At 39.4% G+C, this 26,356-nt stretch overlaps 1 protein-coding gene across 1 annotated transcript in view; it reads right to left on the bottom strand.

The window, feature by feature from the left end:
- Nucleotides 1–19,177, bottom strand: part of ABI3BP (ABI family member 3 binding protein) — a 166,100-nt gene extending 146,923 nt beyond the window's left edge. The window contains 1 exon segment of the mRNA XM_059836118.1: nt 19,032–19,177. Within this exon segment, the coding sequence (XP_059692101.1) occupies nt 19,032–19,110 (79 nt within the window). The 5' untranslated portion in view covers nt 19,111–19,177.
- Nucleotides 19,178–26,356: the final 7,179 nt, after the last annotated feature.

Raw genomic sequence — 26,356 nt, 5'->3', positions numbered from 1 at the left:
ACAACATTCGAATCGTTCACAGCAGTGCTTTCATTTTCCAAATTTGGTGCCATAGTACCACCAGCCAAGATTTCAATGATAATCTAACACCGTGAAACTTTTATTTTTGCTGTTTTATATTTTTGTATTTACTTTGGCTCCCAAACATGGAGAAATATTGGTTGTTTGGCTCAAACCCAAATATAGCTTAAAATGGGAAACATTTAAAAATAGTTCTGTTTCTATGCAGTAGAATAAACAAGACACACTCCTAAGACAGCCACAACCATAGAATCACGGAATAATTTAGGGTGGAAGGGACTTCTGCAAGTCATCTAGTCCAAACCCTGCTCAAAGCAGACCCAATGAGATCAGGTTGCTCAGGGCCATGTTCAGCTGCGTCTTGAAGACCTCTAAGGACGTAGATTCCATAACATCTCTAGGTAACCTGTTCCAGTACTTATTATCCTTGTGGTTTTAGAAAAAAAAGTCCTAACATCTAACTGGAATTTCCCATGTTCCAACTTGTGCCCAGTGGCTATTGTCATATTGCTGTGCACTTCTCAGAAAATCTGTCTGTCTGCTTTGTATCCTCCAGTCAGGTAGCTGTGGACAATGTTAGAACATCTTTCTCATCACAGATTACATAAAACACCAACGTTACTAGCTACGAATCCACATTAATACTCTGAACAATGAAAATAGGTGCCATATAGACCGTACCCTTAAAAAGGGCAACAAAGAACACCTTATTAAGAGAGGTTAAGCTAAAAGCATTGCACATAGTTTTGTCATTTACAACCAAAGTTCCCCAATTAAATATTTCTTTCAAAATACTATTATGCCTACACTCTGTACACAAGTCTAACATTACTTCAGAAAAATAGGCCGTCAACATGCAGCAGTTAACTTTGCAAAACACATACACACACGTCTATCTACAAAAGTAGCCTAACTCATAAGCTCTCAACTTACGCTCACAGGATCTTTTTGCTCAGGCAGCTTCCAAAAAAGATGAACAAAAGCAATGTTATTCTTACCTACGGACCAACATTTATTACACTGAGATCCACTGGCACATTTTTAGGGATGAGCAATCAGAAAAGTTTCAGCAGTGCAATTCCTGTTACAGTCCTAATGCTCTCCCTAACCTGAGCTTCTCTGCCCCCAGGCTATCAATTCTGTTCATTTCAAAGCCATTCTGTTGATTCAAGGAAGCAACTGAGGAGCAGAAGCAATCATTTCATTTTGAAATGCTACTTTTTTCACTTACAATGACACTGTTTAATACAGAAATGGTAGATTTTTCTTATTTTGACTATAGCGCTTGATAGATAGGATGAATAAAGCTTGTTATTTTAAGCCTTGTTATCAAGACTTACTACTTTATCCATAACCAGAAACTAGTAATTGATACCACCTTGTTAAGTTTTGAAGTTAGCACCTCTTTTCGACTCCCACTGTAACTGACAGAGTAGATGTGATAGCACGGTAAGCACAACCTGTCCTATGACTTGCAGTAATTTAAAAGAGAAGACGAGACATCACCAAAGAAGGATCCAGACAACCTAAAAAGTCCATCTAAATGCTGATGCTTGTAAGAGAGTTGGATGCCTCTGAGGAGGATCTATGTGTTAAAGAGGAAGCCACCTTATGTCAGCTAACAGGAAATACAGAATTTCAATTAAGTCTGTCTGGGAAATAAACTAGAACAAGCTGTAACAAGCTAACTTCAAGGCAAAAATAAATAAATAAATAAAATCTTATTTTCACATAACCCTCAATACTGTATTTTCTAGCTTGTCTCGATGCTGAAAGAAATCTTTTCAGCCAGTACAACCACAACACAAACACTTAGTCCATTTACTTGTTTTCAGAAACTACGTTTAACAATCTGGAGTTGTCAGATGGACATTCTGCCATCAGTTGTCTTGTGCTACAAGAATAATCTGTTGGAATTCCAACTTCACTACTTGCCCAACTCAGAATAAAGATGCTTTCAAGACATTTTTAAATAAATTTCTTCTTGTCTATGCTTTTAAAATACTTTTATTTGAAAGATGGCAACTTTTTTTAGGCATATCAACATTCTTAACAGAGTACGCACAAAAAATAAGATAGCATAAATTATAATTCCCCTCCATACTTCTTCCATACCATGGGGCGATTTTGGAAATTTCATTTATAATAGAAATTCACCACAAAAGGAGTACAAATACTTGAAATATCTAGTAGGAAAACCCCTCAATACTCACAACAGTCTTTCAGGATTACTGAGACCTCTTCCTTCTGCTGCAATGCATATTGAGTTTTACTAATGCTAACCTGAAATATGCTCTCTGTTTTTAATGGATATAAACTAGATACTTCTCAGAGAAACTTATAAAGCATTTACATTACAAAACTATACAGTTTTTTAAACTTCCTTTGCCAATTCCTCTCTAGTGATCACTACAGCTCTGAGTTAATAAGCTGTAGCCCACTGTTACTTTGGGACCAGTAAGGACAACGCAGAGGTAAAGATGTAGTTATCAGCAATTCCAGCTTCTACAGATCTACATAAAGCAACGTACAAAAAGGAATTTATTACTCATACACTGCCATCTCTCTCACCAATTTTCAGGTCATTCAAGCACTTCTTTGAAGTTCTACTTCCACCCTTTTCACGATCTCCCTCACAAGGCTCCTTACACACGTTGGTTTAAAATTATTTTTTACTGGACTAAGTACAGTAACTATCCTTATCTTTAGGGTACAAAGCTGAAAAGAGCCTGGATTTAAACTCAGGATCCCACTTCAGTGGTCCAACCCTCATTTCCAGGTTTCATTCTGCAGCTCATTTCCCATTATTTGTTAAAATGGCAAACAAAATTGAAAACAAGCAAGAAAACTATTGTTTGAGAATAACCAAGTCTGCAGCTCTGATGGAAAAGGGAACAAGAGTTAAACTTCTGAAAACTTCTTTGGACGGAGTTCGAACAACCTGTCCCTGGCTCCTGTCATAAAGTATTGTTTAATTTTTCTTTTAAATCTTAGAAAATTCCACTCATTTCTTTGCCCAGTCAGTAAATTTAGTTGTGTTTAAAGGTCAAATACGTGTGCTAAAAATTTAATTTAAATAAAATTCAACACTCATCAATTCAACATTTTTGAAGGACAGTGACAGAACAAAGCCTATCCATTATTTTCAATGCATAATGCCCCCTGAAACTCCTTCAAGGTGAACCATTTTTCATAGATATAATTTTTCAAATGAACAGCACACAAACCAAAAAACTTAAAAGGACATTATTTGTCCATGAAAAAACTCCTGGTTAATAAAACAACCTCAAAGCCTTATTTCAATTTAGATTGTGTATCACTTATTTGCACCAGGATAAAGCTTGCTTCAGATCTGATGTAATTACAATCTCCAGAGCATTGCTCCCCTGGCTTTACTCTCAGAGCTAGTTGTTTGTTGTTTTTTCCAGGCTGGCCTGGCATGTCTTTTTCTGGGCTGATGCAACTCCACCTGGACAGAGCTGATGAGACAGTGACTGCATCTTGCCCAGAAGAGCTGGTCTTTCCAATCCTAGCTCCTTCTCCTGTCCAAGGAAATGGGTCCAAGGCAACTCCACCCAGGCTGGGCTCTGAAGAAAACTGTATCTTGGCCGAAGAACCTGACAGATTCTGCATATTCAGAATGCATATTCAGAATATATTCCCCTATAAAGATATTCAATAAAGGCACGTAGAAGACTGTGGGGAGCAAGGAAAGTCTCCCAAGTTTTCTAGGTCTAACTCCCTTTTAAGCCTTCAAAGAGCACCAGCTAACGCAAACACCAAAAGAGAAATGCGGTCTATGGACACGGCTGCATATAAGGTAGTCATATTTTAGAGCTGATCAGCTGAATAAAAACATGGACTTTCTTTAACAACAGCTCCTCAATAGGGAAAGCCCAACAAGATACTGAGAACTTAAGCAGCTGAGGAATTCAGATGCTGTTGGTCTGGGTCTGCCCACAAATTATAAATAGATTGAAGTGATCAGTATTAAAGATTGTGGACCTTAATGCAACAAGTTCCTTAAGAACATGTTCATTGGCAGGCAGTGCTTAGCATTACCACTGCCATTACCCATTCAACAGCAGGCAGCGTTTAGCATCACCACTCCCTTAATTCAAATCCACTTTTCATCCTCAAATATCAATGCATTTTTGAAGAATCAAAAATCAAAGGCATAATGAAAAACAGTATCTGGAACTACAACTGCATTTGCTTCTGAGAGAAGAGTGAAGATATTATACTTTACAATCCACAATGTTATCATTCATTACCAAATGCACAGACGATCTGCTACATAGATTGCTGCATACCCACACTGCAGTGAAGTTCTCACATTGTAGCAGTCATTTTGAAGTCTATTCCTTACATGTGATCACTGTGTTTACATCAGAAAATAATTTTGTTTTTTTCAGTACATACCTTTTGGACTGATTTGCTGTGTGACTATTCATCTGGGGATCTTTTGAAATACTTTGGGAGACTAGGAGTCAGATTTAAAAGAAGAATATGAAGTAACTGGTGGTAAGAAAGTATCATTTCTACTCTGTTAGAATAAGGCAGCTTTGAACTAATGTTAAAAAAACCCCAAGCAGTATTAAATTGATATTTGCATGTTTTTTCTGTATCCATAGAACAAAATTGGTAGTTATATACTAAAATCCTCCTTCTGTGTTAAGTATTATCTTACTTGCCGTACTCCAAGCAGTTGAAAGAGCAAGTCTTTAGGTCAGTATTCTGTAACACTGGCTAATTTTGTTTCACCTCCTTCTCTGAGTCAGCACACGGTTATTTTTTAAGAACAAAACTGCTTAAAGATAGTAGGATTTAGACAACTGGTAGGGTTGCAAGGTATACTAACAGAGTAAATTTGAAACTAGTATGTACTTCCAACTCTTAAGTTGTAAACTAATCTATGAGTCTCAGAATCACCAACATATCTAGATACGTTTCAAGATTGTTGCCTTCTCTATCGTAAATCTGAAGAGTTGGCACCCAGTCCTTTTGTGCAGTGGTCCTCCCTTCTAAAAAGATCTCTTATCACTAATAAGCCAGTGCATAGAGCACTATAAAGTAGACCAACTTGATAAAATCCAGGAAAAAAAAGCAAAGTCAATGACTAGAGGTACAGAGTATGTTACCCAGGAAAAAAGCCTGAACAAATAGGAGTCATCCAGCTTAGAGAAGAAGTACATAGATAGAATACAGTATCCAAATATATAAACCAAAGTCCTGAGGGAAAGCAGTATGAATAAGTTCTACTCCACATCTGTGAAGAGCAGAAGTGACAAACTGTAGCAAGGAAGATAGCTGGAAAACTGATAAAGGCAGTGAAACTCTGGAACAAACTGCCTCAGAAGTAAGCACAAGGGAGTCAAAATGATTTCAGGAAGTCCATTTCAGCCCTGTGTTTCTTTGTAGAAATGAGTATTTTTCCACTTGAAGGGCATCGTTTTTTCTCCTGCACCTCTAAGTATGCACCATAAAGCCTCAAGAAGGGCTGCCCTCCTCAATGCTATGCTTGAATTCCAGTTTCCTACCTCCTATCTCTAACATGTAGATATTGAAAATCCAATGAAGCATGATCTCTTCAGTATATAGATAAGCATAAGAGAACTGCCAGGGAGAGGTAAGATTAATTTGTCATGTGAGAACAGAAAAATATCTCAGTACAATTGCTTGAGTAAGGGCAAGAAAGAGCATCCAGGAAACTGCAAGTTGTTCAGCCTAATGTCGGTCACCAGCAACAGGTGGTCACACCTATGCAGATGATGAACAAGAAGATGATTTAGAACAGCCATCACAAATTCACCAAGGCCAGACTGTGTCTGACCAACCCTGCTGCCTTCTGTAATGCTATTACCGGCTTTACATAGAAGGGGAAAGTGGTGAATGTCGTTTACTTTGATTTTGACACAATCTCCACAGGTATCCTTCCAGCCAAACTGGAGAAATGCAGACTGGATGGGTAGATTACAAGGTAGATGAAAAACTGGGCTCAAAGAATAGCAGTCAGTGGTTAAAAGTCCTAAGTCCCTATTGATAGTCCTTCTGGTTCTTGAGTAATATCCACAGTAATTCCTAAACTCATTTCAGTGAGGGAGAATGTTTTGTGATTTGTGTACACTTGGGAAAGAACTTGGGTTGGGCAAATAAAAGAAGATGACTTGTACATAATGATCCGCTTTCAAATTGAAGGGAGACAAACTAGATTGAGACACCCATTCAGAAATAGGTATCCATCAAGCTACCTTCCTAAATCATCTTTACAGAATGGCAGTGCCATTAGCGAGACAGACACTGCTGCACTCCTGATGCATCAGTGAGTTTGGATGTTTTTTTCCTCTGCCAAGATACAATATTTAAGTAAACACACCCATGCCCATCTTGTGAGAATGACAGTCCAGTCTGTGGTTTAGTTCACAGGTTCTCAAAAGATCGAATAAAAGGTATCTAAAATAAGATATCCTTGAACAGAAACAAGTATTTAATGAGAATGTCATGTAATAATCTATTTCTAGCAGAAACATCTAGAAACAGAAAAGTACAATCTGCCCATCACATTGAGATTGCGTACGTAGGGACCACGCCCATGACAGCACAAGACATTGAACAATTCTTAAATATATGCAAGCTTGTAAGAATGTACCTAGTACCTTACTATTGTCTAATGGGATTTAATTTCTATTTATAAATCCCCCATTATGCTGTGTATAGTTGAAACAGGGCTCTTTAAAATAATATGCATCAAAAGATGAAAATCAAATGGGATCATCCCTTCTCTGAAGGCATGATGGCTTTTTACTTCTGTCATTGCAGCTGTCATATGATCACAAAAAGTATCTGAGTTCTCTGCTCAAAATCTTCTTCTAACATCCAAGATGTACAGGACTTCAAACAGTGCAAGGATTAATAGCTTTGGATGTGCACTTGGCAGTGGTGCTTGCAATATTCTGTGTCTTAACTTTGGAATAACTTCCCCACTTTTCAGAGGCAGACAGCTGATAAAGCATTTAAATATCTGAAGCAAACATAAGAATTCTTAGATGTCGCTGTATATTGCATGCTAAACTCAGAAAAGAATAAGCAAACTTCACCAGTTAACAAAACCAGGAATCAAATATGAAACACTGTTATGCTTTGAGAACTGCAATTTGGTCTTGTCAATGCATTCAAGACCATCAGCAAAGCTTTTAACTGGTTACTCTCTTTCAGTTTAGAAAGCTATAGACACAAACCAAAAAAAAAAAAAAAAAAAGCTCAGTGTTTCCAACAGAGCAGTCAAAATAAAGTGGTTTCACTTATGTTCTTGGTCTCCAAACTGAACATTCTCACACATGTCTATGACACTAGCTGGATACAGCCGAGTCCTATAAGGGTTGATTTAGTTTTTCCAGCTGGAAAATGTGTCTCGTCTTGCACCATTAGATGACATGGATCTCAAGACTGATGACCTGGCTTCTTAGGAAAAAAAAAAAAAGTAACAGATTAAGAAAAACCACAGGTGACCCTTTCTATCTTCTTCTATATTGTTCCACATTCTGAGTTTGCAGACATCAAAGGAAAGGTTTTACAGTTCAAGCAAATATCTGAAGAAAGAAGCAACAGACTTCCAGTAAGTCTTTTTAATTAGAGTGTAAAAACAGAAACCACTAATAAGATAATTACTTGATGATTTTAGGAAGTAATACCAAATTCCAAAATTTGGCAGAAATTTTTCAGCGCTATGAACACCTTGTGAAGCAGAGGCATTGTTAACTCACCTTAAGAAAACTGAAATACAAAGTAAATTGTTCTAAATCAATGGATTAGAGGAAAAAAAGGAAAACGTATTTACAGTAAGTATACGACTTGTAAAACAAAAGCTAAGTGTATGATTAAAGGAGTAGTAAGATAAGTCACAAATACTTATTTTTGCTACTAACAAAGCGTTTCATCTGATCTCCCACCTATTTCCCTTCCTACCCAGGACAGGGCAGACAATACAGAGTTTACGTTCTCTGACTTTATTTCCAAATTCTATATCCATTACATCACCTGCTCCATTTTCACCACATTGCCTTTTATCTACAGAGACGAAAGAAAGCAGGTGGGAATAATCTCTATTTCTAACCCATCTTTCTATGTCCATATGTACTTTTTTTTTTTTAATTCTTCATCCAATGTTTTATTGAAAGAAAAAGAAAAATGCCAATCAAGAAAACACTATCAGCTACACAAAAGGATGGCTTATGCTAATTTTGGGGCAGGATAGGGGCATGTACACCTATGCACAGACCCATCAGCTAGGCAATCTGTGTATGATCGACTTTGCATTTTTACTTGTACTTCGCTCAGGCATGTATCCATTTCTGCGTGGAGAATTTATGGTACGTAGAAAATTATGTCTCTCTCATCGCTGATCTTGTAAACTAGTGTGCAGTAGATTACATTAATCCCCAAGGAATGTTCTCTGACCTAAGAGTATATTAAGTACATAAATATTGCTTCATGACTTCACAGAGTGTTAAAATGAGATGGTCTTTTCCTTGCCAATTTTGTTTGACAACTGACAAATGTTTTAACACTACAAAAGCAAATTAAAGGGGGGCGGGGAAAGATCTAGAAAAGCCAGGTCATGGAAAAAAAAAGTATTCACAATATCTGAGGTTTCAACACTGAAATAGGGCATAAATAAGAGTATCCATTTCCTTTGCATGGTGAAGCATCGGTAATTTTTCTTCAGCCTTAATACTATGAACAACCTTACATTCCCTTCAAATAAATATACTAATAGCATATGATGTCCATTGCTAATTTCTGTAAGTATTTCCAAGTGGAAAGGGAACGTAATAGACATCTGTTACATTATTGAGAAACTTTGCTTTCTAAGAATTCATTACTGCACATTAACAACATACTAATGTTTTTATCAACTGCTATTTGACCATGTTACTAAAACTGGGAGAGTACAGGGGGATTGATAAAAGCCTGGAAATAATTTTTGATGCAAAGCATTTACCAAAAATGAACTAGATCCCACAACAATTTTATTTGTGTGTGCACGCGCATGCCTCTGCGTGCTAGAGAATCTGTGTGAAATCACCCTCATGACTTGCTTACTTGCGTGCAAGTTTAGTCTAAGTATAAATCTTCCATTGGAACAAAAATCACAAAATCTGTCCAAAATTCAAAACAAGTTCTTTAGCTCAAAAGGTTTGCATAATTAGTGTTTCAATCATTTAAAACAAAGTTATTTATGATGTTTATACAAAGACTTGATAAACAGACAACATAAATTATCTACTACACCACCAACAACTGAGTCGCAACAGATTTATCACCTACTAAGGAGCACTGAATAATCGACATGAGCAGGGAGACATTTTTATTAGAATCGCCAGATTTCGCCTTCCTCATAATTAAAACAAAAAGCAGGAAGAAATGCTGAAGAGATGTAGTACTTATGCTTGTCATAGCATAGCTGAAAGCTGGTTCTCATCAGTATGGGAGCAAATAGCGGGCTACCAGTGCGGAGCAATTTCATAGTCGTGTTCACAACAGTAAATAGCTGTTAATAGGCTTTGTGACAAAGGAAGGAGACCTATTGATTCGAGCTGAACATGCAACCCCCTCAGTTTTACCTGAGACAGCTCTTCATCAAACTAAAAGAACTCGCAGTTCTCAAGCCTGACCGCAGCCATTTCCCTAAACGTGTAACAAGCTATGCTTCAGCGTACGCTGTGCTATAAATAAAAACTGTGCCCTGCCATTTAATCCAACCACTTCAGTGTTTGTATGAGCCATAGATAATGGAACTCTGCCAAAATTTCCAGGTCAGACAATACAGTTTTCTTCCTATTATTTGTATCCCAAAGCTCAATTTCTTACCAACTTTCAGACTGTTGCGCCCATTCCTTTATTTTCAGCATATGCTTGTGCATGTTGTACAGACACACTGAGATTTAAAAAGAAAAGTGATAAGTGATAAGGTCTGAAGTCTTGCCTTTTTCTCACTGTGCATTTTTCTTGTTCATGTATAGACTTGAAATGTGGTAATGAGGGAATCAAAACTGCCAGAAATGTTTTCATTTCAAAGCCAGAAAACAACCTTCTGGGACATTTCAAGTTTACATATTTGTGTTTTTGAACCAACCACAATTTTATGTGTTCTAAAATGATTCCAGACTTTTACATCATAGAAAGAAAAATTAAAGTGAATAATTAATATAAAGCAGAGGCAAGCAGCTGACAAAAGGAGAAAAGATTTTTCCCTATGCAAGTTCAAAAATAGTGTTATCCCACATACACTGCCAGTCCTCTAGAATTGGCCAGGTTCCCAAAGTATTAATTATGTAAACTCATATCAAGCACTCTGTGGCCATTTATAGATTCATATACTAATGCCACAACTGCTGGTGATAGGAAAGAATGTTACAATCTCTTACTGCTTTATTGAATCATGCTTTTCCTAAGCAGATTTCAAGAAAAAGGCAAAAACTTGGAACTATACAAAAATGCAGAAATAACCCTACAAAAGAAATTCCCTCACATTTTGAGAATCCATTTTGCCATTGACTCTCCGGCTTGAATGATAGCACTGAATTACCATCCCGTATTAAGTACAGACAGTAACACTCTAGCGTTAGCACACCGCACACACACACAAACTAAATAAAAAAATCAAATCACACACAAAGGATTAGGTACTTCATTACACTGGGTTTTATTGAAGTGCATTTATTCACATGGAGCCCTGCTGCCTTGACACATTTGTTCAAGGTAAACAGGATTTCCATAAAAATCGTGGCTACAATTACACTAAGAAAAAAATTGTGGATTCATTTGCCTCATTTATTTTTCTTCCAGAAAACCCTCTAAATAGTACTAAATCATCATAGAGTGACGGATCTTAGCAACGACTCTAAAGCGTTTTAAAAAACAGAGGTGAGATTTTGTCTACCAACCTCTGAACAAGTGCGGCAAATACTCCCCTCCAGACAGGGAAAAGACTAGCTTTCTTCTAATAGAAAAGCATTCCCTACCTTCCCTGCCTTTAGATCTAGTATCTCCAGTAGCTAGTGCCTCAACTTTTTACCAGCATTTTATTCAGCAGCTCTGAACTGGTGAAGACTCAGGGTTGATATTCTTAATGTGACCATCCTCACATAACCTCGCCCGGGTATCTGCACATTCTGATGACATCACTTTGGTTAAGCAATGAGTGCAAAAACATTTAATTCTGGTGACCATAATTACAATCACAACTTCATCAACAGTAGAAATTCACTTGGTAGTTCAAAACTTGACCTGTTTTTTCTTCACCTTGACATGGCCCACGCTGGTTTGCTCAAGTGGGGAGGCTTAGGGTTGATTTAGCCAGAGTATAATGGCATATGATTGGTATATTTTGAGGGACAGCTGTTCTCGGAAAGTTGGCCCAGGCCTTGCCCACACAAAGGTTTGATTCAAAATGCTGCCAGTAGTCACTTTCATGAACACTATCCTCGCAGCAAAATAAGAAAAATATATAGTTCATAAAGCAAATTTGTATTACATACATGTTGGCCTGTATTGTAGAAAACCCAATTTCTAACTAAGGGAATTTGAATTAAGGCCTGTCAAGGCAAGCTTAGGTGGCATCTGGCCTGCTTCTGACTGCCCTCTTCCACTTGGGACCAAACTACAGACTGGGCTGTTTTGCTAATGGCACCTGTTTTAGGCCACTGCCTTTCCAGAACACTAATACCTGCCTCTCTTCACACCAAGATTTAATGTGACATTGCTGCACAATCCATGCCAGTGAGTAAGTCTCTGACCATCTCCTGCAAAAGGCAGTAGTCAAGAACACTCCACAGCAACAAATTTAACCTAATACTAATACTCACAGAATCACTAAGGTTGGAAAAGACCTGTAAGATCATCAAGTCCAACCATTACAAAAAAAAACCTAAAAAAATACCCAAAAACACACCACAAAAAAAACACACACCACACAAAAAAACCCACCACACCACACACCACCATGCCCATTAAACCATGTCCCACAGTGCCACGTCCACAGGTTCCTTGAACACCTCCAGGGATGGTGACTCCACCACCTCCCTGGGCAGCCTGTTCCAGTGTGTTACCACTCTCTCAGTAAAGAAGTTTTTCCTAATATCCAGCCTGAAACTCCCCTGGTGCAACTTGAGGCCATTTCTTCTTGTTCTGTCACTTGTCACCTGGGAGAAGAGACCAACACCCACCTCTCTGCAACCTCCTTTCAGGTAGTTGTAGAGAGAGATGAGGTCTCCCCTCAGCCTCCTCTTCTCCAGGCTGAACAACCCCAGCTCCCTCAGCCGCTCCTCATCAGACTTGTGCTCCAGACCCCTCACCAGCTTCGTCACCCTTCTCTGGACACGCTCCAGCACCTCAATGTCCTTCTTGTAGTGAGGGGCCCAAAACTGGACACAGGATTCGAGGTGCGGCCTCACCAGCACCGAGTACAGGGACATGATCACCTCCCTACTCCTGCTGGCCACACTGTTTCTGATACAGGCCAGGATGCCGTTGGCCTTCTTGGCCACCTGGGCACACTGCTGGCTCATATTCAGATGGCTGTCAATCAACACCCCCAGGTCCTTTTCCTCCGGGCAGCTTTCCAGCCACTCGTCCCCAAGCCTGTAGCGTTGCATGGGGTTGTTGTGGCCCAAGTACAGGACCCGGCACTTGGCCTTGTTGAACCTCATCCAATTGGCCTGGGCCCATCCATCCAGCCTGTCCAGATCCCTCTGCAGAGCCTTCCGACCCTCCAGCAGATCAACACTCCCACCCAACTTGGTGTCATCTGCAAACTTGCTGAGGGAGCACTCGATCCCCTCATCCAGATCATCGATAAACATATTAAACAAGACCGGCTCCAAAACTGAGCCCTGGGGGACTCCGCTTGTGACCGGCCGCCAACTGGATTTTACTCCATTCACAACAACTCTCTGGGCTCGGCCATCCAGCCAGTGTTTTACCCAGCGAAGAGTGCACCTGTCTAAGCCACGAGTCGCCAGCTTCTCCAGGAGAATACTGTGGGGGACGGTGTCGAAGGCTTTGCTGAAGTCCAGGTAGACAACATCCACTGCCTTTCCCTCACCCACTGGGTGGGTCACCTGGTCATAGAAGGACATCAGGTTGGTCAAGCAGGACCTGCCTCTCATGAACCCGTGCTGGCTGGGCCTGATCCCTTGGCTGTCCTGCACGTGCCCCGTGAGCGCCCTCAAGATGAACCTCTCCATAACCTTCCCCGGCACTGAAGTCAGGCTGACAGGCCTATAATTCCCTGGATCCTCCTCCCGGCCCTTCTTGTGGGCGTCACGTTGGCAATCCTCCAGTCGTCCAGGACCTCCCCCGTTAACCAGGACTGTTGATAAATGATGGAGAGCAGCTTGGCAAGCTCCTCCGTCAGCTCCCTCCTGCTCACCAACAATTTTGAGTCTGCACTTAAATTTCCCCAAGGAAAAGAAATCCACTAGGAACTGTATGAACAGTTCTGACTATGGCAGGTCACTGCTAGCCATTTTTTCCCCCTGGAGCAGACAGAGCTTTCTGTTTGTACATGCAATGTGTAGTACACACCTGGTAAGTCCAAACACTCCAAAGAAGCCTCAGACCCATTGACCATTCACAGTACCCCCAGTCAATAGATATACAGACAACAGGCCAAAGAGCAGCAACAGGATTTAGCCTATAGCTCTCCCCTCAAGTGAGTTATGTAGCTTGTCCTGCTGGAATGTCTAGATACAAAAGAATACACGGAGGAGGACTGAAAAACAATATTCAGAAAGAGATACTTGGGAACATTAAAATTAAAGTGAAGAGGTAGAAGGTTATACAGATTACCCAGCAGTGAGATCATTTTAGAGGCGTTCATATGCTATGGAATTTAATCCTGGCAGGATCCACCCGTATATATCATCATACTGTTGCACCACTGCCTGTGCCAGTGTAAAAATGGAATTCTAGTATTACAGAATATCTTTGAACTCGGAAGCCTGACACGTAGTACTGGGTTTTGACATGTTTTTGTGCAATCCTAGGACACAACTGTCTGCATGATAAGATAACTTTGATTAAATGAGCTGCTATAAAGGCAACATTCTTATGGGTTGTTTTCATTTTCAGCAAAGAACAAGTCAAATTTGCCATGACATATCTACTGACTGAAAACCCTAGCCACTCATTTATACCAGATAAAGGATCCCTTTGAAATTTCTCATAGGACTTCATTGTCATTCATGTGCCACTAAACATAAGAGAAGTATTTCACAGAAATCAAATTAATTTCGCACTTATCTTTCCAGACACTAAGAAAAATGAAGTTCAATAGTTTAGTCTAAACTGCCTCTCCATTAGAATATGTTTTTTAAAGGTTAATGCATTGTGTATTTCGAAAAATAGTTCCCAGAAAGATGTTCTGTAAACCATGGAGAAAGTTAACATATAAACCACATGTCATTTTACTCCTTTTGTGATATTTTGATATGCTAGCTTCATTGTATGTTCAAAAAAACCAACTTTCAGGAGACTTTTCCCTGTCTTAGAATTTCTGCCCTGCTATCCTACAGCTCCCAAAGGGGTGCTGTTGCGGGGGAGGGGAGGGTGGCACAAAAGTTTAAAGATTAAGGTTTGGCTGTTGCAGTATAGTGACTGTGACACATTGAAATAACTCAACATTGTTTTAACTGCTTGACACCAGTAACTGAAAACACATGCTGAATTTAACCTCTGGTTAGGAAGAAGTATTACATAACATAGCATAGCCAGCAAATTTAGCTATGAATAAAATGAGCTCATTCCTTTCACGAATGTCAACGGTAGGTTTGGAAGTATACTGTAAATACAGTGTTCACTCTCAAAGGGTTGTCAGTTATAATTACCATAAATACAAATCTTAGCTAGTAGTTATCTACAATATTTTCTAACATTCCTGTATACTTACCAAACAAACAAACAAAAAAAACCCAAAAAACCCACCCCAAAACAAAACTTAGAGTAAAACTGTTATTTTTCTCACTTATCCCCACAGTTGACAACTGTAGAAACAAGAAAGTTTTGGATCTTGTTTTCCCTACATGAGTCTGTAGATCAGGCTCCTTCACATGGTCCCATAAAGAACGTCAAGCCTTTACCCTTTTTCCCTAAGAAGGCAGCAACCAGGAGGAAGGTGAATTAAGGTTTCCTGAGCCCTTCCTGGAAAGCAGAACAGGACAGACCTGAATCCTGGAAAGTAGAACAAGGATGGGCCTGAATTCCAATCTACCTGATGACTAATTCAAATAGTAGGAAAACCACAGAGGTCAGAAACATGGGGAAACAAAAACAAAACAGAGAAACATTCAGACTCTTCTTTTTAAAAACATCATAAAACTGTAAGTTTATAAGAAGGGATCAACCCCAAATTCTTTTCAGCTCTAAGAAAGAAAAACAGAACATGAAGATATACAAGAGCTATCAGAAACAGAGATTACAGTGAAAAAGTGCATTTCCATGCACATCTGTGTTGTAACTGGAAAGTCAACTGGCAAAATCAAAAACATGAAATGCCTCGTTCCACAACTGTTGCCTTCAACAGCATTTGTAGCAGGTCCAGCTGAAAACATGCCAGTGAAACACCGTTTACAAGGCAGGACAATCTTGTGGATTATGTCCTGTAACTTGTTTATTCTTGGTTCTATGGCTTTGCGTTTTCATCTCCCACTCACATTCAAGACTTTTTGTCTGTACTCAATTCCTGCCTAGAGAGATGATGCTGCGTTCTTCAAGGATGAAACGTTTCTGTTATGCAGAACCATAACAAACAGAGAAAGTATGACAAGTTATAACTCTGACACTTATGCATTGTAACTGTTTCCACCCATCATTAAAATATTTCAAGTACAACACTGTTGAACTGAAGAATTCTATGTTGGATGGCACTGGCATACTGGCATAAGAGAAGAGACAAAAAAAAGTGGAAAATGTCCAAGCCTCTCTTCTCTCTGATGAAAATGAAGGTTTTAGAAGCTGGACATAGTTGCTAAGTGACAGTGGCTCAAATACGTGATAAAAGACCATCTCTAATCACATCATCATCTCCTGCCCTGCTGTTCTGTGACCTCTCACACAGTCTCCATAGGTAGCGACTACAGAATTTTCTTAGCAGCTGATCCCTCAAACAGAAACTCATGAAACACAAACATAATTGTAAAAAAGGTATTGACGCCACAGTAAAACACAATACTCACCAACCTTCCCTCTCCAATGACATTGCCTTTACTTATGTCTGTAAAATCTTAATGCAGAAAGAGTCTGAATTATGACACAGCTTATAACTGCCTCATCACTTGTCATTTGCTACAGTAAATGTGACAACTGCAAGAAAAAGGGTGTTCACCTGCACTTAGGGCACTACACTAGGACCAGATATAAGTAGAGGCCTATTTTCTATACAGGCAAAACTATTACAATGCAGGATACAGAGAAGCAGCATAAAGTTTCCACTGGAAATTTTAACTGATATTTCCCTAATTTTGACTGCTTGAGTCATGCTGGTAGTGTTTCCAAATTATTCCTTCAACAGTGCCTTAATTTTTGAAGTCAAAATAATTAAAGAAAGAATTTGTTAATAAAGAACATTCTTTTGAGAGTAGCAATAATATTTTCTTTGTCGTTCTAGTCAAACACACACTTCTGGAGGTGTTTGCCATATAAAAAATATATGGGGAAAGGGAGTCATGTAAGTTCCAGCCTCCTGAACAGCATATTTGCAGACGATCTCTCAAATAGCCCTGGAAGTCACTGACATCCAAAGGGTGTACTGGCTCTGTTCCGTTGCAGCTGCAGGAGGCAAGATGTTCCTTCCACCTTTTATCACTGAAAGGAAATCCCAGTCCACGAGACCAGGGATCAGTGTGTTTCACCTCCTGGAGAGAAGACTTGAGCACTAGAATTCCAAAGCGGTAGTAAGAACAGCAAGATTTACACTGATAACCTGTTCGCAGGAGTACCTGCACCAGCAGAAAGTGGGTTTGGCTAGATTGTTCTCCCTTAAGTTAAGAAATTGATTCCACTGTTCCCCATAAAGCAGGATGACTCTGGGACCTCATACATAGTTTGTGACTTGAAGAGCACAGGAATTCACTGGAATTTAAGCTTGCTTAGCAGGGCAGAGTAGCCCTCTTAACAGAATACTACCACTACATATCGTCATTTTAAAAACACTTTAAGATCCAAATATACTCTTGGCTTATAAAACAATTCTGTACTCCCTGTCAAACAAGACAGTGTTGTAGAAAAAGACAATGCTTTGAACATCTCCAGATAACAACTAGGTACTAATACACTTGTTTTTTCAATACAGTCTAATGTAAAAAATAACCTGAGAAGCAGCTGCAAACAAAAGAATTAGACTGAGGCTTCAAAACTGCACTGGGAGAATCTTTAAAAAGCTATTTCATTGAAAAGAAATGAAGTTTCCACCTGCAGCTTTATTCATTTGGCAAACAGAACTTCACTTCTGCAATGTTATTTTAGGACAGGAAAAAATGCATCCCAGAGTTAATCTCCCATCGACTGCGGTGGATCAGTAGCTTTGTCTGAATTTCACAGTTAACATAAATTTACAGCCACTATTCCATGGTAGTGAGCAGAAAGTCCGGTGAAACCATTTAAAAAGACAAACACTAGAAAAGTTCCTTTCCCTCAAAGTAGGCAATACATACAAGGTTCCTGTCTGTTCAACATAATCCTCCCCTATGAAAACTGCTACAACAGTTTACTTACAGATTGCTTTTTTGATAAAACTCAAGTCTTACAGTCTGCTTGACTTGAACAACAACTGCATATCTATCTGTTACTCACAGACTACACACTGCCCCACTATTAGCAGGATGCAGAGAACACATTGGCTCTGGAAGAGGAGCTTAAAAGAAAGCCACTTCCAAAAGAACATCACCAGGGGAAAAAAAATCCACCCAAAATCCTTTTTAAAAAGTCTCTTAGGGAGGGGTGGGGGGGGAAAAATCACCTCTTCTCCCCAAAATACTTTTAGGTTCCCCATCTATGAAAAAGAATCTCCTAGGAAGCCCTCAAAGTGCTGATTTCTTAATAAATGTTCTCATAAGGAACTAAATCACAGCTTCCTTTCTAAATGTTACTGATTGCAGGAGACTGCAGATGTAAAATGCATTACAAAGCACAGTGGACTCAGGCAAGCACTTCTACAAAGTGGGAGCAATACGTGCAGTACAGAAACAGTTGTGAAAGTGCTGTTTTAATGCCAAGGTACTACAAAGTGTTTTACGATCTAGATATAGAAATATTCTTTTCGTTTTATGCTATGACTGTTCTTCCTGCAGTAATAAAATACTAGTAAAATGCCAATGTTACATGGATCACATTAGCAAGGAAGAGAAGAGATCCCTGCCAGCTTTGCAATTCTACTGTACTTCCAGACTCCAGGAGAAAGGAATAGTTAAATAAGTATTCACACAGGTTTGGAGGATTGTTTTTCTTCTTGTGGAAATTTTAATAAATCATATTTCTCTCCCTCAAAATGCATGCAACCTGACCTACAAAAGTCAATTCCTATTCAATTGTTAAGGATGGATATAAAGGGAAAGCATAAAAGTTCTCTCAAGACAGAACTGAAATCTTCCACCAACACCATAAGGTGCTTCTAAGTCACATTTTCTTTAAGATCTTAAACCACAAACCTGCACAATGCTGCCTAAATCATTATAAGATCATTAAATACAGTTACTTTGTTTCATGGTACTTCTCTCTAAAGTCACAAGATCCCATGAAAACATTTGAACTTGTTTAATTCAAGAGCTTTAAAGTTACTCTCTTGTACCTGGACCTTGCCCTGTTGACTGATCTTCTTTCATCTTTTCCATTATCTTAAGTCATTCCTAACATGTTGAAAGCAAACTTCCATGGCAAAACACAAGCATTAAAAAACAAAAAGCCCCGCAACAGAAAAACAAACAAAAACCCAGAAAGTTGTCATAGCTACTTGCCTCTTGGCAATTTCTGAGCATTTCCCAGGTTTAGTGCAATATATCCACAGAAAAGGAGAAAGACCAATCTTGACATCATGGTCACAAACCCAACCTTGCACTGGGAATGATTCTGACAGGTATCACACAAAAGTACTGCAGCTGCATTTAAGTGAACTGTTCTCTCTGTGACAAGAGGCAGCAACACTTTGACACAAGCTTAGTTTACACAGTGGGAGGAGACAGGATGACATCATTCACTCCCACTGGAAAAGGAGAATTAGCATTAAAAAAAAAAAAGATTATCAGGCTCCCCCTACAATAATCTTCTGGGGCTTTTTACAAGGTCTTTCCACCTCTCAGCAGAAGAGATTACTGTTTGATCACTTAAATTTCATGCAAATAAACCCAGGAATATCAAAACTTCCATTAACTGAAAACTGAGCTGAGAGACATTTTCACTGTTTTATCCAAGAAAGCTGGACTTAAAAAGCAAAAATAACATTCACAGTACTCAGAAAACTGTTTGCTATATTGAACTCAGTATTTTTGCAATCTCAAGATTTTGCTTAAGATTAACTTGAGCTAGATGTGGCCTTCATCCAGGCAAAATAAATACTAGTTTCATTTGACATGACATTATAAACAGGTATGAAAAATATTTATTGAGCAAAAAATATGTGCTTGAAAAACTAAATGCAATTTTTTCACTTGTATCTGATTTTGGCACTTTAAAAATATTTAATATTTTCCCCTTTCATACATGTCTGGTGAATCAATGGGAACAATGCACATAGAAAGCAAAAAGGCAATGTATCTCCTTTCCAGGGGCTAGATCCTTTCAGTTACATAATTGTAAATGAAAAAGAAATTCCATTATTCCATTAAAAGCTGTTTCACTCAACATTTATGATGAGCCAACTAAGCACAGAATTTGGTCCTACTCACAACTAAGAAGGTGGGAAGGAAAGGGTGAAGCAGAAGAAAAAGGTTACAACTGAATAAGGAAGAATTTAGTCTCAGTATCTGGAAAACATGCCAAAAGAGATTAAATCTATTCAACTAAGTAGTGATATCTCTCTCCCAAAAAAAAAGCCTACAAAAAAAACCCCAACACCCAAAACAAACAAGAAAAACCCAAAACAAACCAAAAAAACCCCCCAAACCAAACAAACCAGTCCCCAAAAAGAAAAAAAATAAAAACAAACAACAAGCACCAAAACCAAACATACCCATTGCTTGCAATATGTAAAGCTCTTCAGTATGCTTGGACTGCTCCCACTTGCCTGGACTGACACCGTCCTGATTTCACGCAGTGTTCTATAAGCAGAGAAAAATCACAGCATTAGTGCCTGGGCTGGGTAGAAACAAAGTAGTTTAAAATAAAGAGTAATATATTGAAGCATACAGGAGCACTTCTTAAAAAACAGATTAGTACTATATTTAAAAGACCCCATGTACTCTGTATTTCAGGAATAGCTTGAAAACAGAAGCTAACATTAATGATCCTACAGACAAAACCAAGGAAATTCAAGTTCTTCTAACCAGTATGGCCAGCATACAGCTATAACAAAAACAGTCTGACAGTGAAAATGTTTTCCAGCCTTATCATACCCTCTTAATTCTGACATAAGGAAATCTTTTTCTGATTCACTAACTCAAATCTGGGAATAGCGAGTTGGAAGTCAATATTATAGACAGACCCCAAAAAATCCCCAAACACTCAAGGATCTTCAGGAGGATTCTGATCCTGAATATAAACACTATGAACAGAAAAATGCAACAGGTACAATTTGGATGAGATGAAAAGACGTTTAAAAGGCCATACAGTTGGACAGGAGTCTCCCAAAACACTGACCCCACCTGACAGTAAAAGAGTTTCAAACGACAGAAAGTTGGATACACAGAGCAAATGTGCCGTTCTTCTCTTTTTGGTTGAAATACTATTTTCAAAAATGCTCCAGAAAGCACATTCTATTTTTTCCTCTTCAAAATTAAAAATAAGAAATTAATCATTTGATGGAGTAGTCTCTCAGGAGAAGTAATGGGAAAAATTACTTCTTGGTCATACACAGCTGTTGTTGTATTACTGTAGAGTGGACTCGACTGGTTTGTCTTACAGCAAATTCAGTCTTCTTTTAAACGTCACACAATACCTTTCAACAAAATATACAAAGGCCAACTTCTATTCAGAAAAATCTCAGTGAAACATATTAGTTATTTGGCTATATGTATATTTGTTATTGGCAAACAAAACGGGTTTTATCTCCTCTCTCAGAGATAACTATACTCCAATTCCTGCTTTCATAACCACTTGCTTCTCTGCCACCAGTTACAACTTTTCTCTTCCTCCTGTGCATTTTCCAAACACCACTTCTTTGTTTGATATGCAACAGAGACACTTAACCTTCCCCTTGAAACCTTGGCAGACTATCCAGGTCCCTTTCCCTCTGATCATTCCTGTAGAAAACAGCTATGCTCAGCCCCGAGTTCAAAAATCCATGTCATGATGCATTTCCTTCTGTCCTATCAAGCATATGCTTCATCAGAGGCAATTACGGTTTGATAAGCAGATGCAAGTGCAAAATTCTGTCAAATATATGCCAAAAGTCCAAAAATCAGTATATAATATCAATATTCTCTTACACTTTTCCAGTATGCTGCCCACATCTGTGTCATCTATGTGATCAGTGATTTTGTCCACTTATTTTCTTACAGAACTGACCTTTCCTAGGAAACCTCTGTTATATGAAAAATGAAAAAAGACACCAGCTTCTGCTTTCCTCTTTCCCAAATCCTTCTGCTGTTTACTGGATGCTGACCTACTGCAGTGAAAAACTAAACATGGGAACAGAAGGGAGTTCCTGGGACTTCAAGCACTCTCCTGCACTACTGAATGCTTCCATAATGTAGGAAGCAGTTCTCTTCTTGTTCTTGACAACTGAACTTCTCCTCTTGTTGAAGGGCTGCTCTACAATCTCTGTTTAAACCGAGACAGCATCTGGTTTCAGTTCACAGAAATAAAACTGTATGTCACACTTCACAGCAGAAATTTTCTAACCCAGAAGTTCCTCAAGTTTCTCTCATCCACACAAACTTGGAATTATATTACCCATCCTTTGACTCCTCAGAAGGAAAAGATTAAAGAAAGAAGATTCAGTTAATGAGTTTTGTGTTACTGTACCTTTAGCATAAAAGGCAAGAAAAACGAGGTAAGTGCAGTTATGAAAAGTCTCAAACGTATCAAATTTGTTCAGGAAAAGTCAAAACCCCTGATTCCCTAATGACTCCTCCTCTTCAGCACCAAATTAATGCTTAAGTAACAGAGTCAAGTACTCAAAAGTTTACTTGCTTACCTCAACTTCAACTGAGTCTCTCTGAGGTAGATCGCAAAAACAGAGATTCCAACAAGATGGTATCACAGCTAGTCTGGGCGCAGAACAGAGCTTTTCTAGTTCTATTTTAATAGTTCCCAGACCAGCAAGTACAGTGAAAACAAGAGCATGGGAAGGAGAAGAAAAAAGTGGGGGGAACGAGGCGGGGGGGCGAGCAGGAGATGGGATTTTACATTTTGTTTCCAAATACGAATATGCTTTTGTTGCGATTTGGGCTCAGTTCCAATTCACCTATCATTCCTGATTATTTTGACATGCAAAAGCCAAGGTGACTCAACTCCTTACTGTTTTAATTTAAAGCAGGAAGAGTGTGTAAAGCATAACCTTAAAAAACAAAATCCTATCTTCACTCTGAAAAGCACAATAACGCCGTGCTGAGCTCTCTAAGAGTAAGGACTCACTTGCAATACACTTGCTCTGTCTTTTTTCACAGCATTGCTGGTTGGTACTGTACCTTTCACCAGTACTGTCAATTATTTGAGAAGTGCCTTTGTCATAAAATATGCTATATAAATGTTAATTGTAATTATCATTCTCTTGTGTGTGACTCAATTATTGGACTCTTTTTCTTGTAAATGTCACGGGATCTCCTCTAAAGGCCTTCAGGAAAAGAGAGATGCCAAAGAACATTCTTTCAGTTGCGATGCTTAAAAAAGAAAAAGAAGAAAAAAAGGAAAATCTTAACTCTACTTTCTGAGAGTCTGCAATTACTTCTTCTTTCCACTCCCACTCTTACTTTGATGAGCAAACATTTGAACTCTCATGCTATCAAAAATACAGGGTCGTATGCTAATCTATTAGTCAAAAGGTAAGACATATCTCATTTGATAGCACAAAAATGACAACGTCAGTGCATTCTAGTATCCTGATCCCAAACTGAGTTCCAGGTCTCCAGATGAATGGGATCAGAGACAAAGTGAAAGGAAGAAAATCAGTCAAAAGGGACGGACAGAACAGCTGGTTCTCCTGACATTTTGTTACATAGTTCATCAAACTGTTCCAGCATTCACTCATTTGATACTTGTAATTTCAGACAGTGACTCATCTTTACTAACTGCCTGTGCATTTCACCAAAGTTCTGCATGACATGGACTGAGGTAACGAAAGTATTTATTTAGCTTCTCTGTGAATTTATTAACTTATCTTATTGTTCCCTTTGTAACTCAAATAACCTGGTACACTCACTTCTGCAGTTTCGACAACATTATCATGACCTACGATATGGAGAACCAGTATGATTCCAGGTTTTCAATTCTGTCACTCCTCCCCGATCTCAGTATTTTGTATTACTTTATTTGGGGTTAATTTTGCTTTTTTAAATTATTTAACAGTCAGGCCTTGAAAGACTGCAAGGAAGGAGCCTGCACAGTCTCACTAGGCACCTGCTCCACTGCCTGTCCAACTTTATGGGGAAACATTTTTCCCTTATAAACCTCCCTTGTTCCAACTTCTGCCCATTTTCTCTCATGCTCCCACTACGCAACACTGAGCGGAGCCTAGCTCCGCCTTCTTGGCAACCTCCTTGGAAGCACTGGGAGGGCTGCTGCTACATCCCCTGAAGCCACCTCTTCTCCTGACTGAAGAAGTCCCATTCCCTCAGCCTGTCTTCACAGGGCAAGTGCTCCAGACCCTGACAATCTTGGTTACCCTTCACCGGACTTGTCCCAGTTTATTGATGTCTGTCCCATATTCGGGGGCAGGGTGAGAGGCCAACACTGGACACTATCCAGATACGTGGTCCAACAAGCGGTGACTAGTGAGGGACAATTACTTCCCTCAATCTACTGGCCACGCTCCTGTTCATACAGCCCAGGACACTGTTGACCTGCCTTGCTGCCAGGGCCCACTGCGGGGTCCCATGCAGGCTGCTGTCCACCAAGATCCCCAAGTCCTTTTCAGCAGAACTGCTCCCCAACCAGTCAGTCCCCAGCCTGTATCATGGCAGGGGTTATTCCCACCCAGGTACAGGACTTTGCAGTTGTTCTTGTTGAATTTCATGAGGTTCCTGACAGTCCATTTCTCCAGCCTGCCTAGGTCCCTCTGAATGGCAGCCCTGCCCTCAAGAATATCAAGTGGTCATCTGAATTTTGTGTCACCTGAAAACTTGACAAGAGTCCACTCTGTCACCTCCTCCAGGTTACTGACAAAGATGTTAAAAGGATAGGTCCTAGGATAAGCATCTGTGATACTCCACTTGTTACCAGCATCTAGGTAGCGTATGATCCATTAACTACTGCCCTCTGAGCCCAAACATCCAACCACTTACTTACCCAACTAGCTGATCACACTCTGTATGAACTGCTTAGTGGTTTTTATGGAGTATACATCCATGTGTGCTACAATATATATTTAAAAACACTATCAAGAAACCAGCTGCTTTGAGCAAGTACTCAATACATTTAATATTTCTCTGAAGGGTTCCTCATAGGAAGGCTTCCCCTTCATTGCTACATCTTAACACAAATAAGTCTGCCTAACCTCATAGAGGTCCTATAGCAAAAGCCTAGCCTGTCCTTTGGAGCACTATGTAATTACTTTGTACTGAATATACTGCTGTCTGTGAAGAAAATTACCTTCATCTTTTCTACAATCAACACATTTGTGCCACTTGATATAATTAACACAAATACAGCCTCTCTATTACTGGATTACTCTGCAACATTCCTTCCAAACGTGTTCTGTCTATGCCTCTCCTGCATCATATCTCTAAATACTTATCACTGTCTGCTTAACCAGAATCTGATTAAGCTGAGAAGCAGGCAGAAGCAAAGAGCAAAACACAGTAAGGCATGTGACAGTAATGAGCATCTCCAACAGAGTAATTGCATGAATCAAAAATATCTTCGTATATATCGATTCACCTGGTATTAGAATGAATTTAGGATAGCTTAAATTATTCTGGATTATAACTGAATTACTCTAAACATGCTTAAAATGTAAGCAAAGACTTTAAGCACCAGTTCTATCTTAGACAGATTGCTTTACAAGATGGGCTTCATAACCTGTGCTGTACTGAGCCTTCCATTAAAATCTTCCACTGCAGAAGTCATCCTCTCCTGGTCTCTTTCAATTTCTCTCCACAGTATGTTCTGATTTGTGAAGATAATATAAGATCACAGCCTGGATTAGTGAACTCAGATGTGAAGTCTGGAGTCTATTACTACACATTAGGACAGGATACAAAATGTCTGTTTTTACATTTAGAACATGAATGTTGATGCCAATGGCAATTTTATCGTGAAGAAGAGATGTCTGTCTGTAGCACAGATCAGCAGGAGCACCCACCTCTGAAGACAGTAATGAAGCACTAATGATTGACTGCTCTGATGTTTGCCAAGTTATACTATAGTGGGTTTGTACAGGAATGAATGAATGATATGACACATGTCGTATCACATATCTCTGATACAGATTTAGTTTATTTCAGATTATTGCCGCAGGACAAACAAATATGCCGTAAAGAATGGTACCCCTTCCTCACTGCTCAGTCACATCCTTATCACATCCTTCTGCCTTCCTCCTCTAAATCACCTCGAAAAGATATAACACGCTTCCTTCTTTCTCAACCCACCCACGAATTTTCTGTGCCCTAGGCCTGTAACTCTGGCTTGTCCTCAGCTGCTCTTCAGAGAATTTTCCAAGTGCCACCCGAAGCCCCACCCCGAGCACGCCACGCTCCACACCAGCGATGCCGCTTTGCGGCGCTAGGGGGCACCCTCGAGCCAACGTTCAGCCACCCGAGCGCCGTCCGACCTTCGTGGAGCCCGAAACCACCTCTCATCAGCACTGAGTAACTAATTACACAGCGAGTCTTCGGAGAGAGCAGGTGAGTGAAGCAGCTGGGACTGGGATACAGCTGTTTATTTCAACGTCAACAAGCATGACTGTCCTTCAAAACTTAGGGATGACTAACAACTATCTGCCAGCTTTTTACACCCAGTTTCCAGCCAG

Source organism: Gavia stellata, chromosome 1 (genome assembly GCF_030936135.1).
Source record: "Gavia stellata isolate bGavSte3 chromosome 1, bGavSte3.hap2, whole genome shotgun sequence".
Lineage (NCBI taxonomy): Eukaryota > Metazoa > Chordata > Aves > Gaviiformes > Gaviidae > Gavia > Gavia stellata.
The sequence above is the reverse complement of the archived record's forward strand: the minus strand, read 5'-3'. Positions and strand labels throughout refer to the sequence as shown.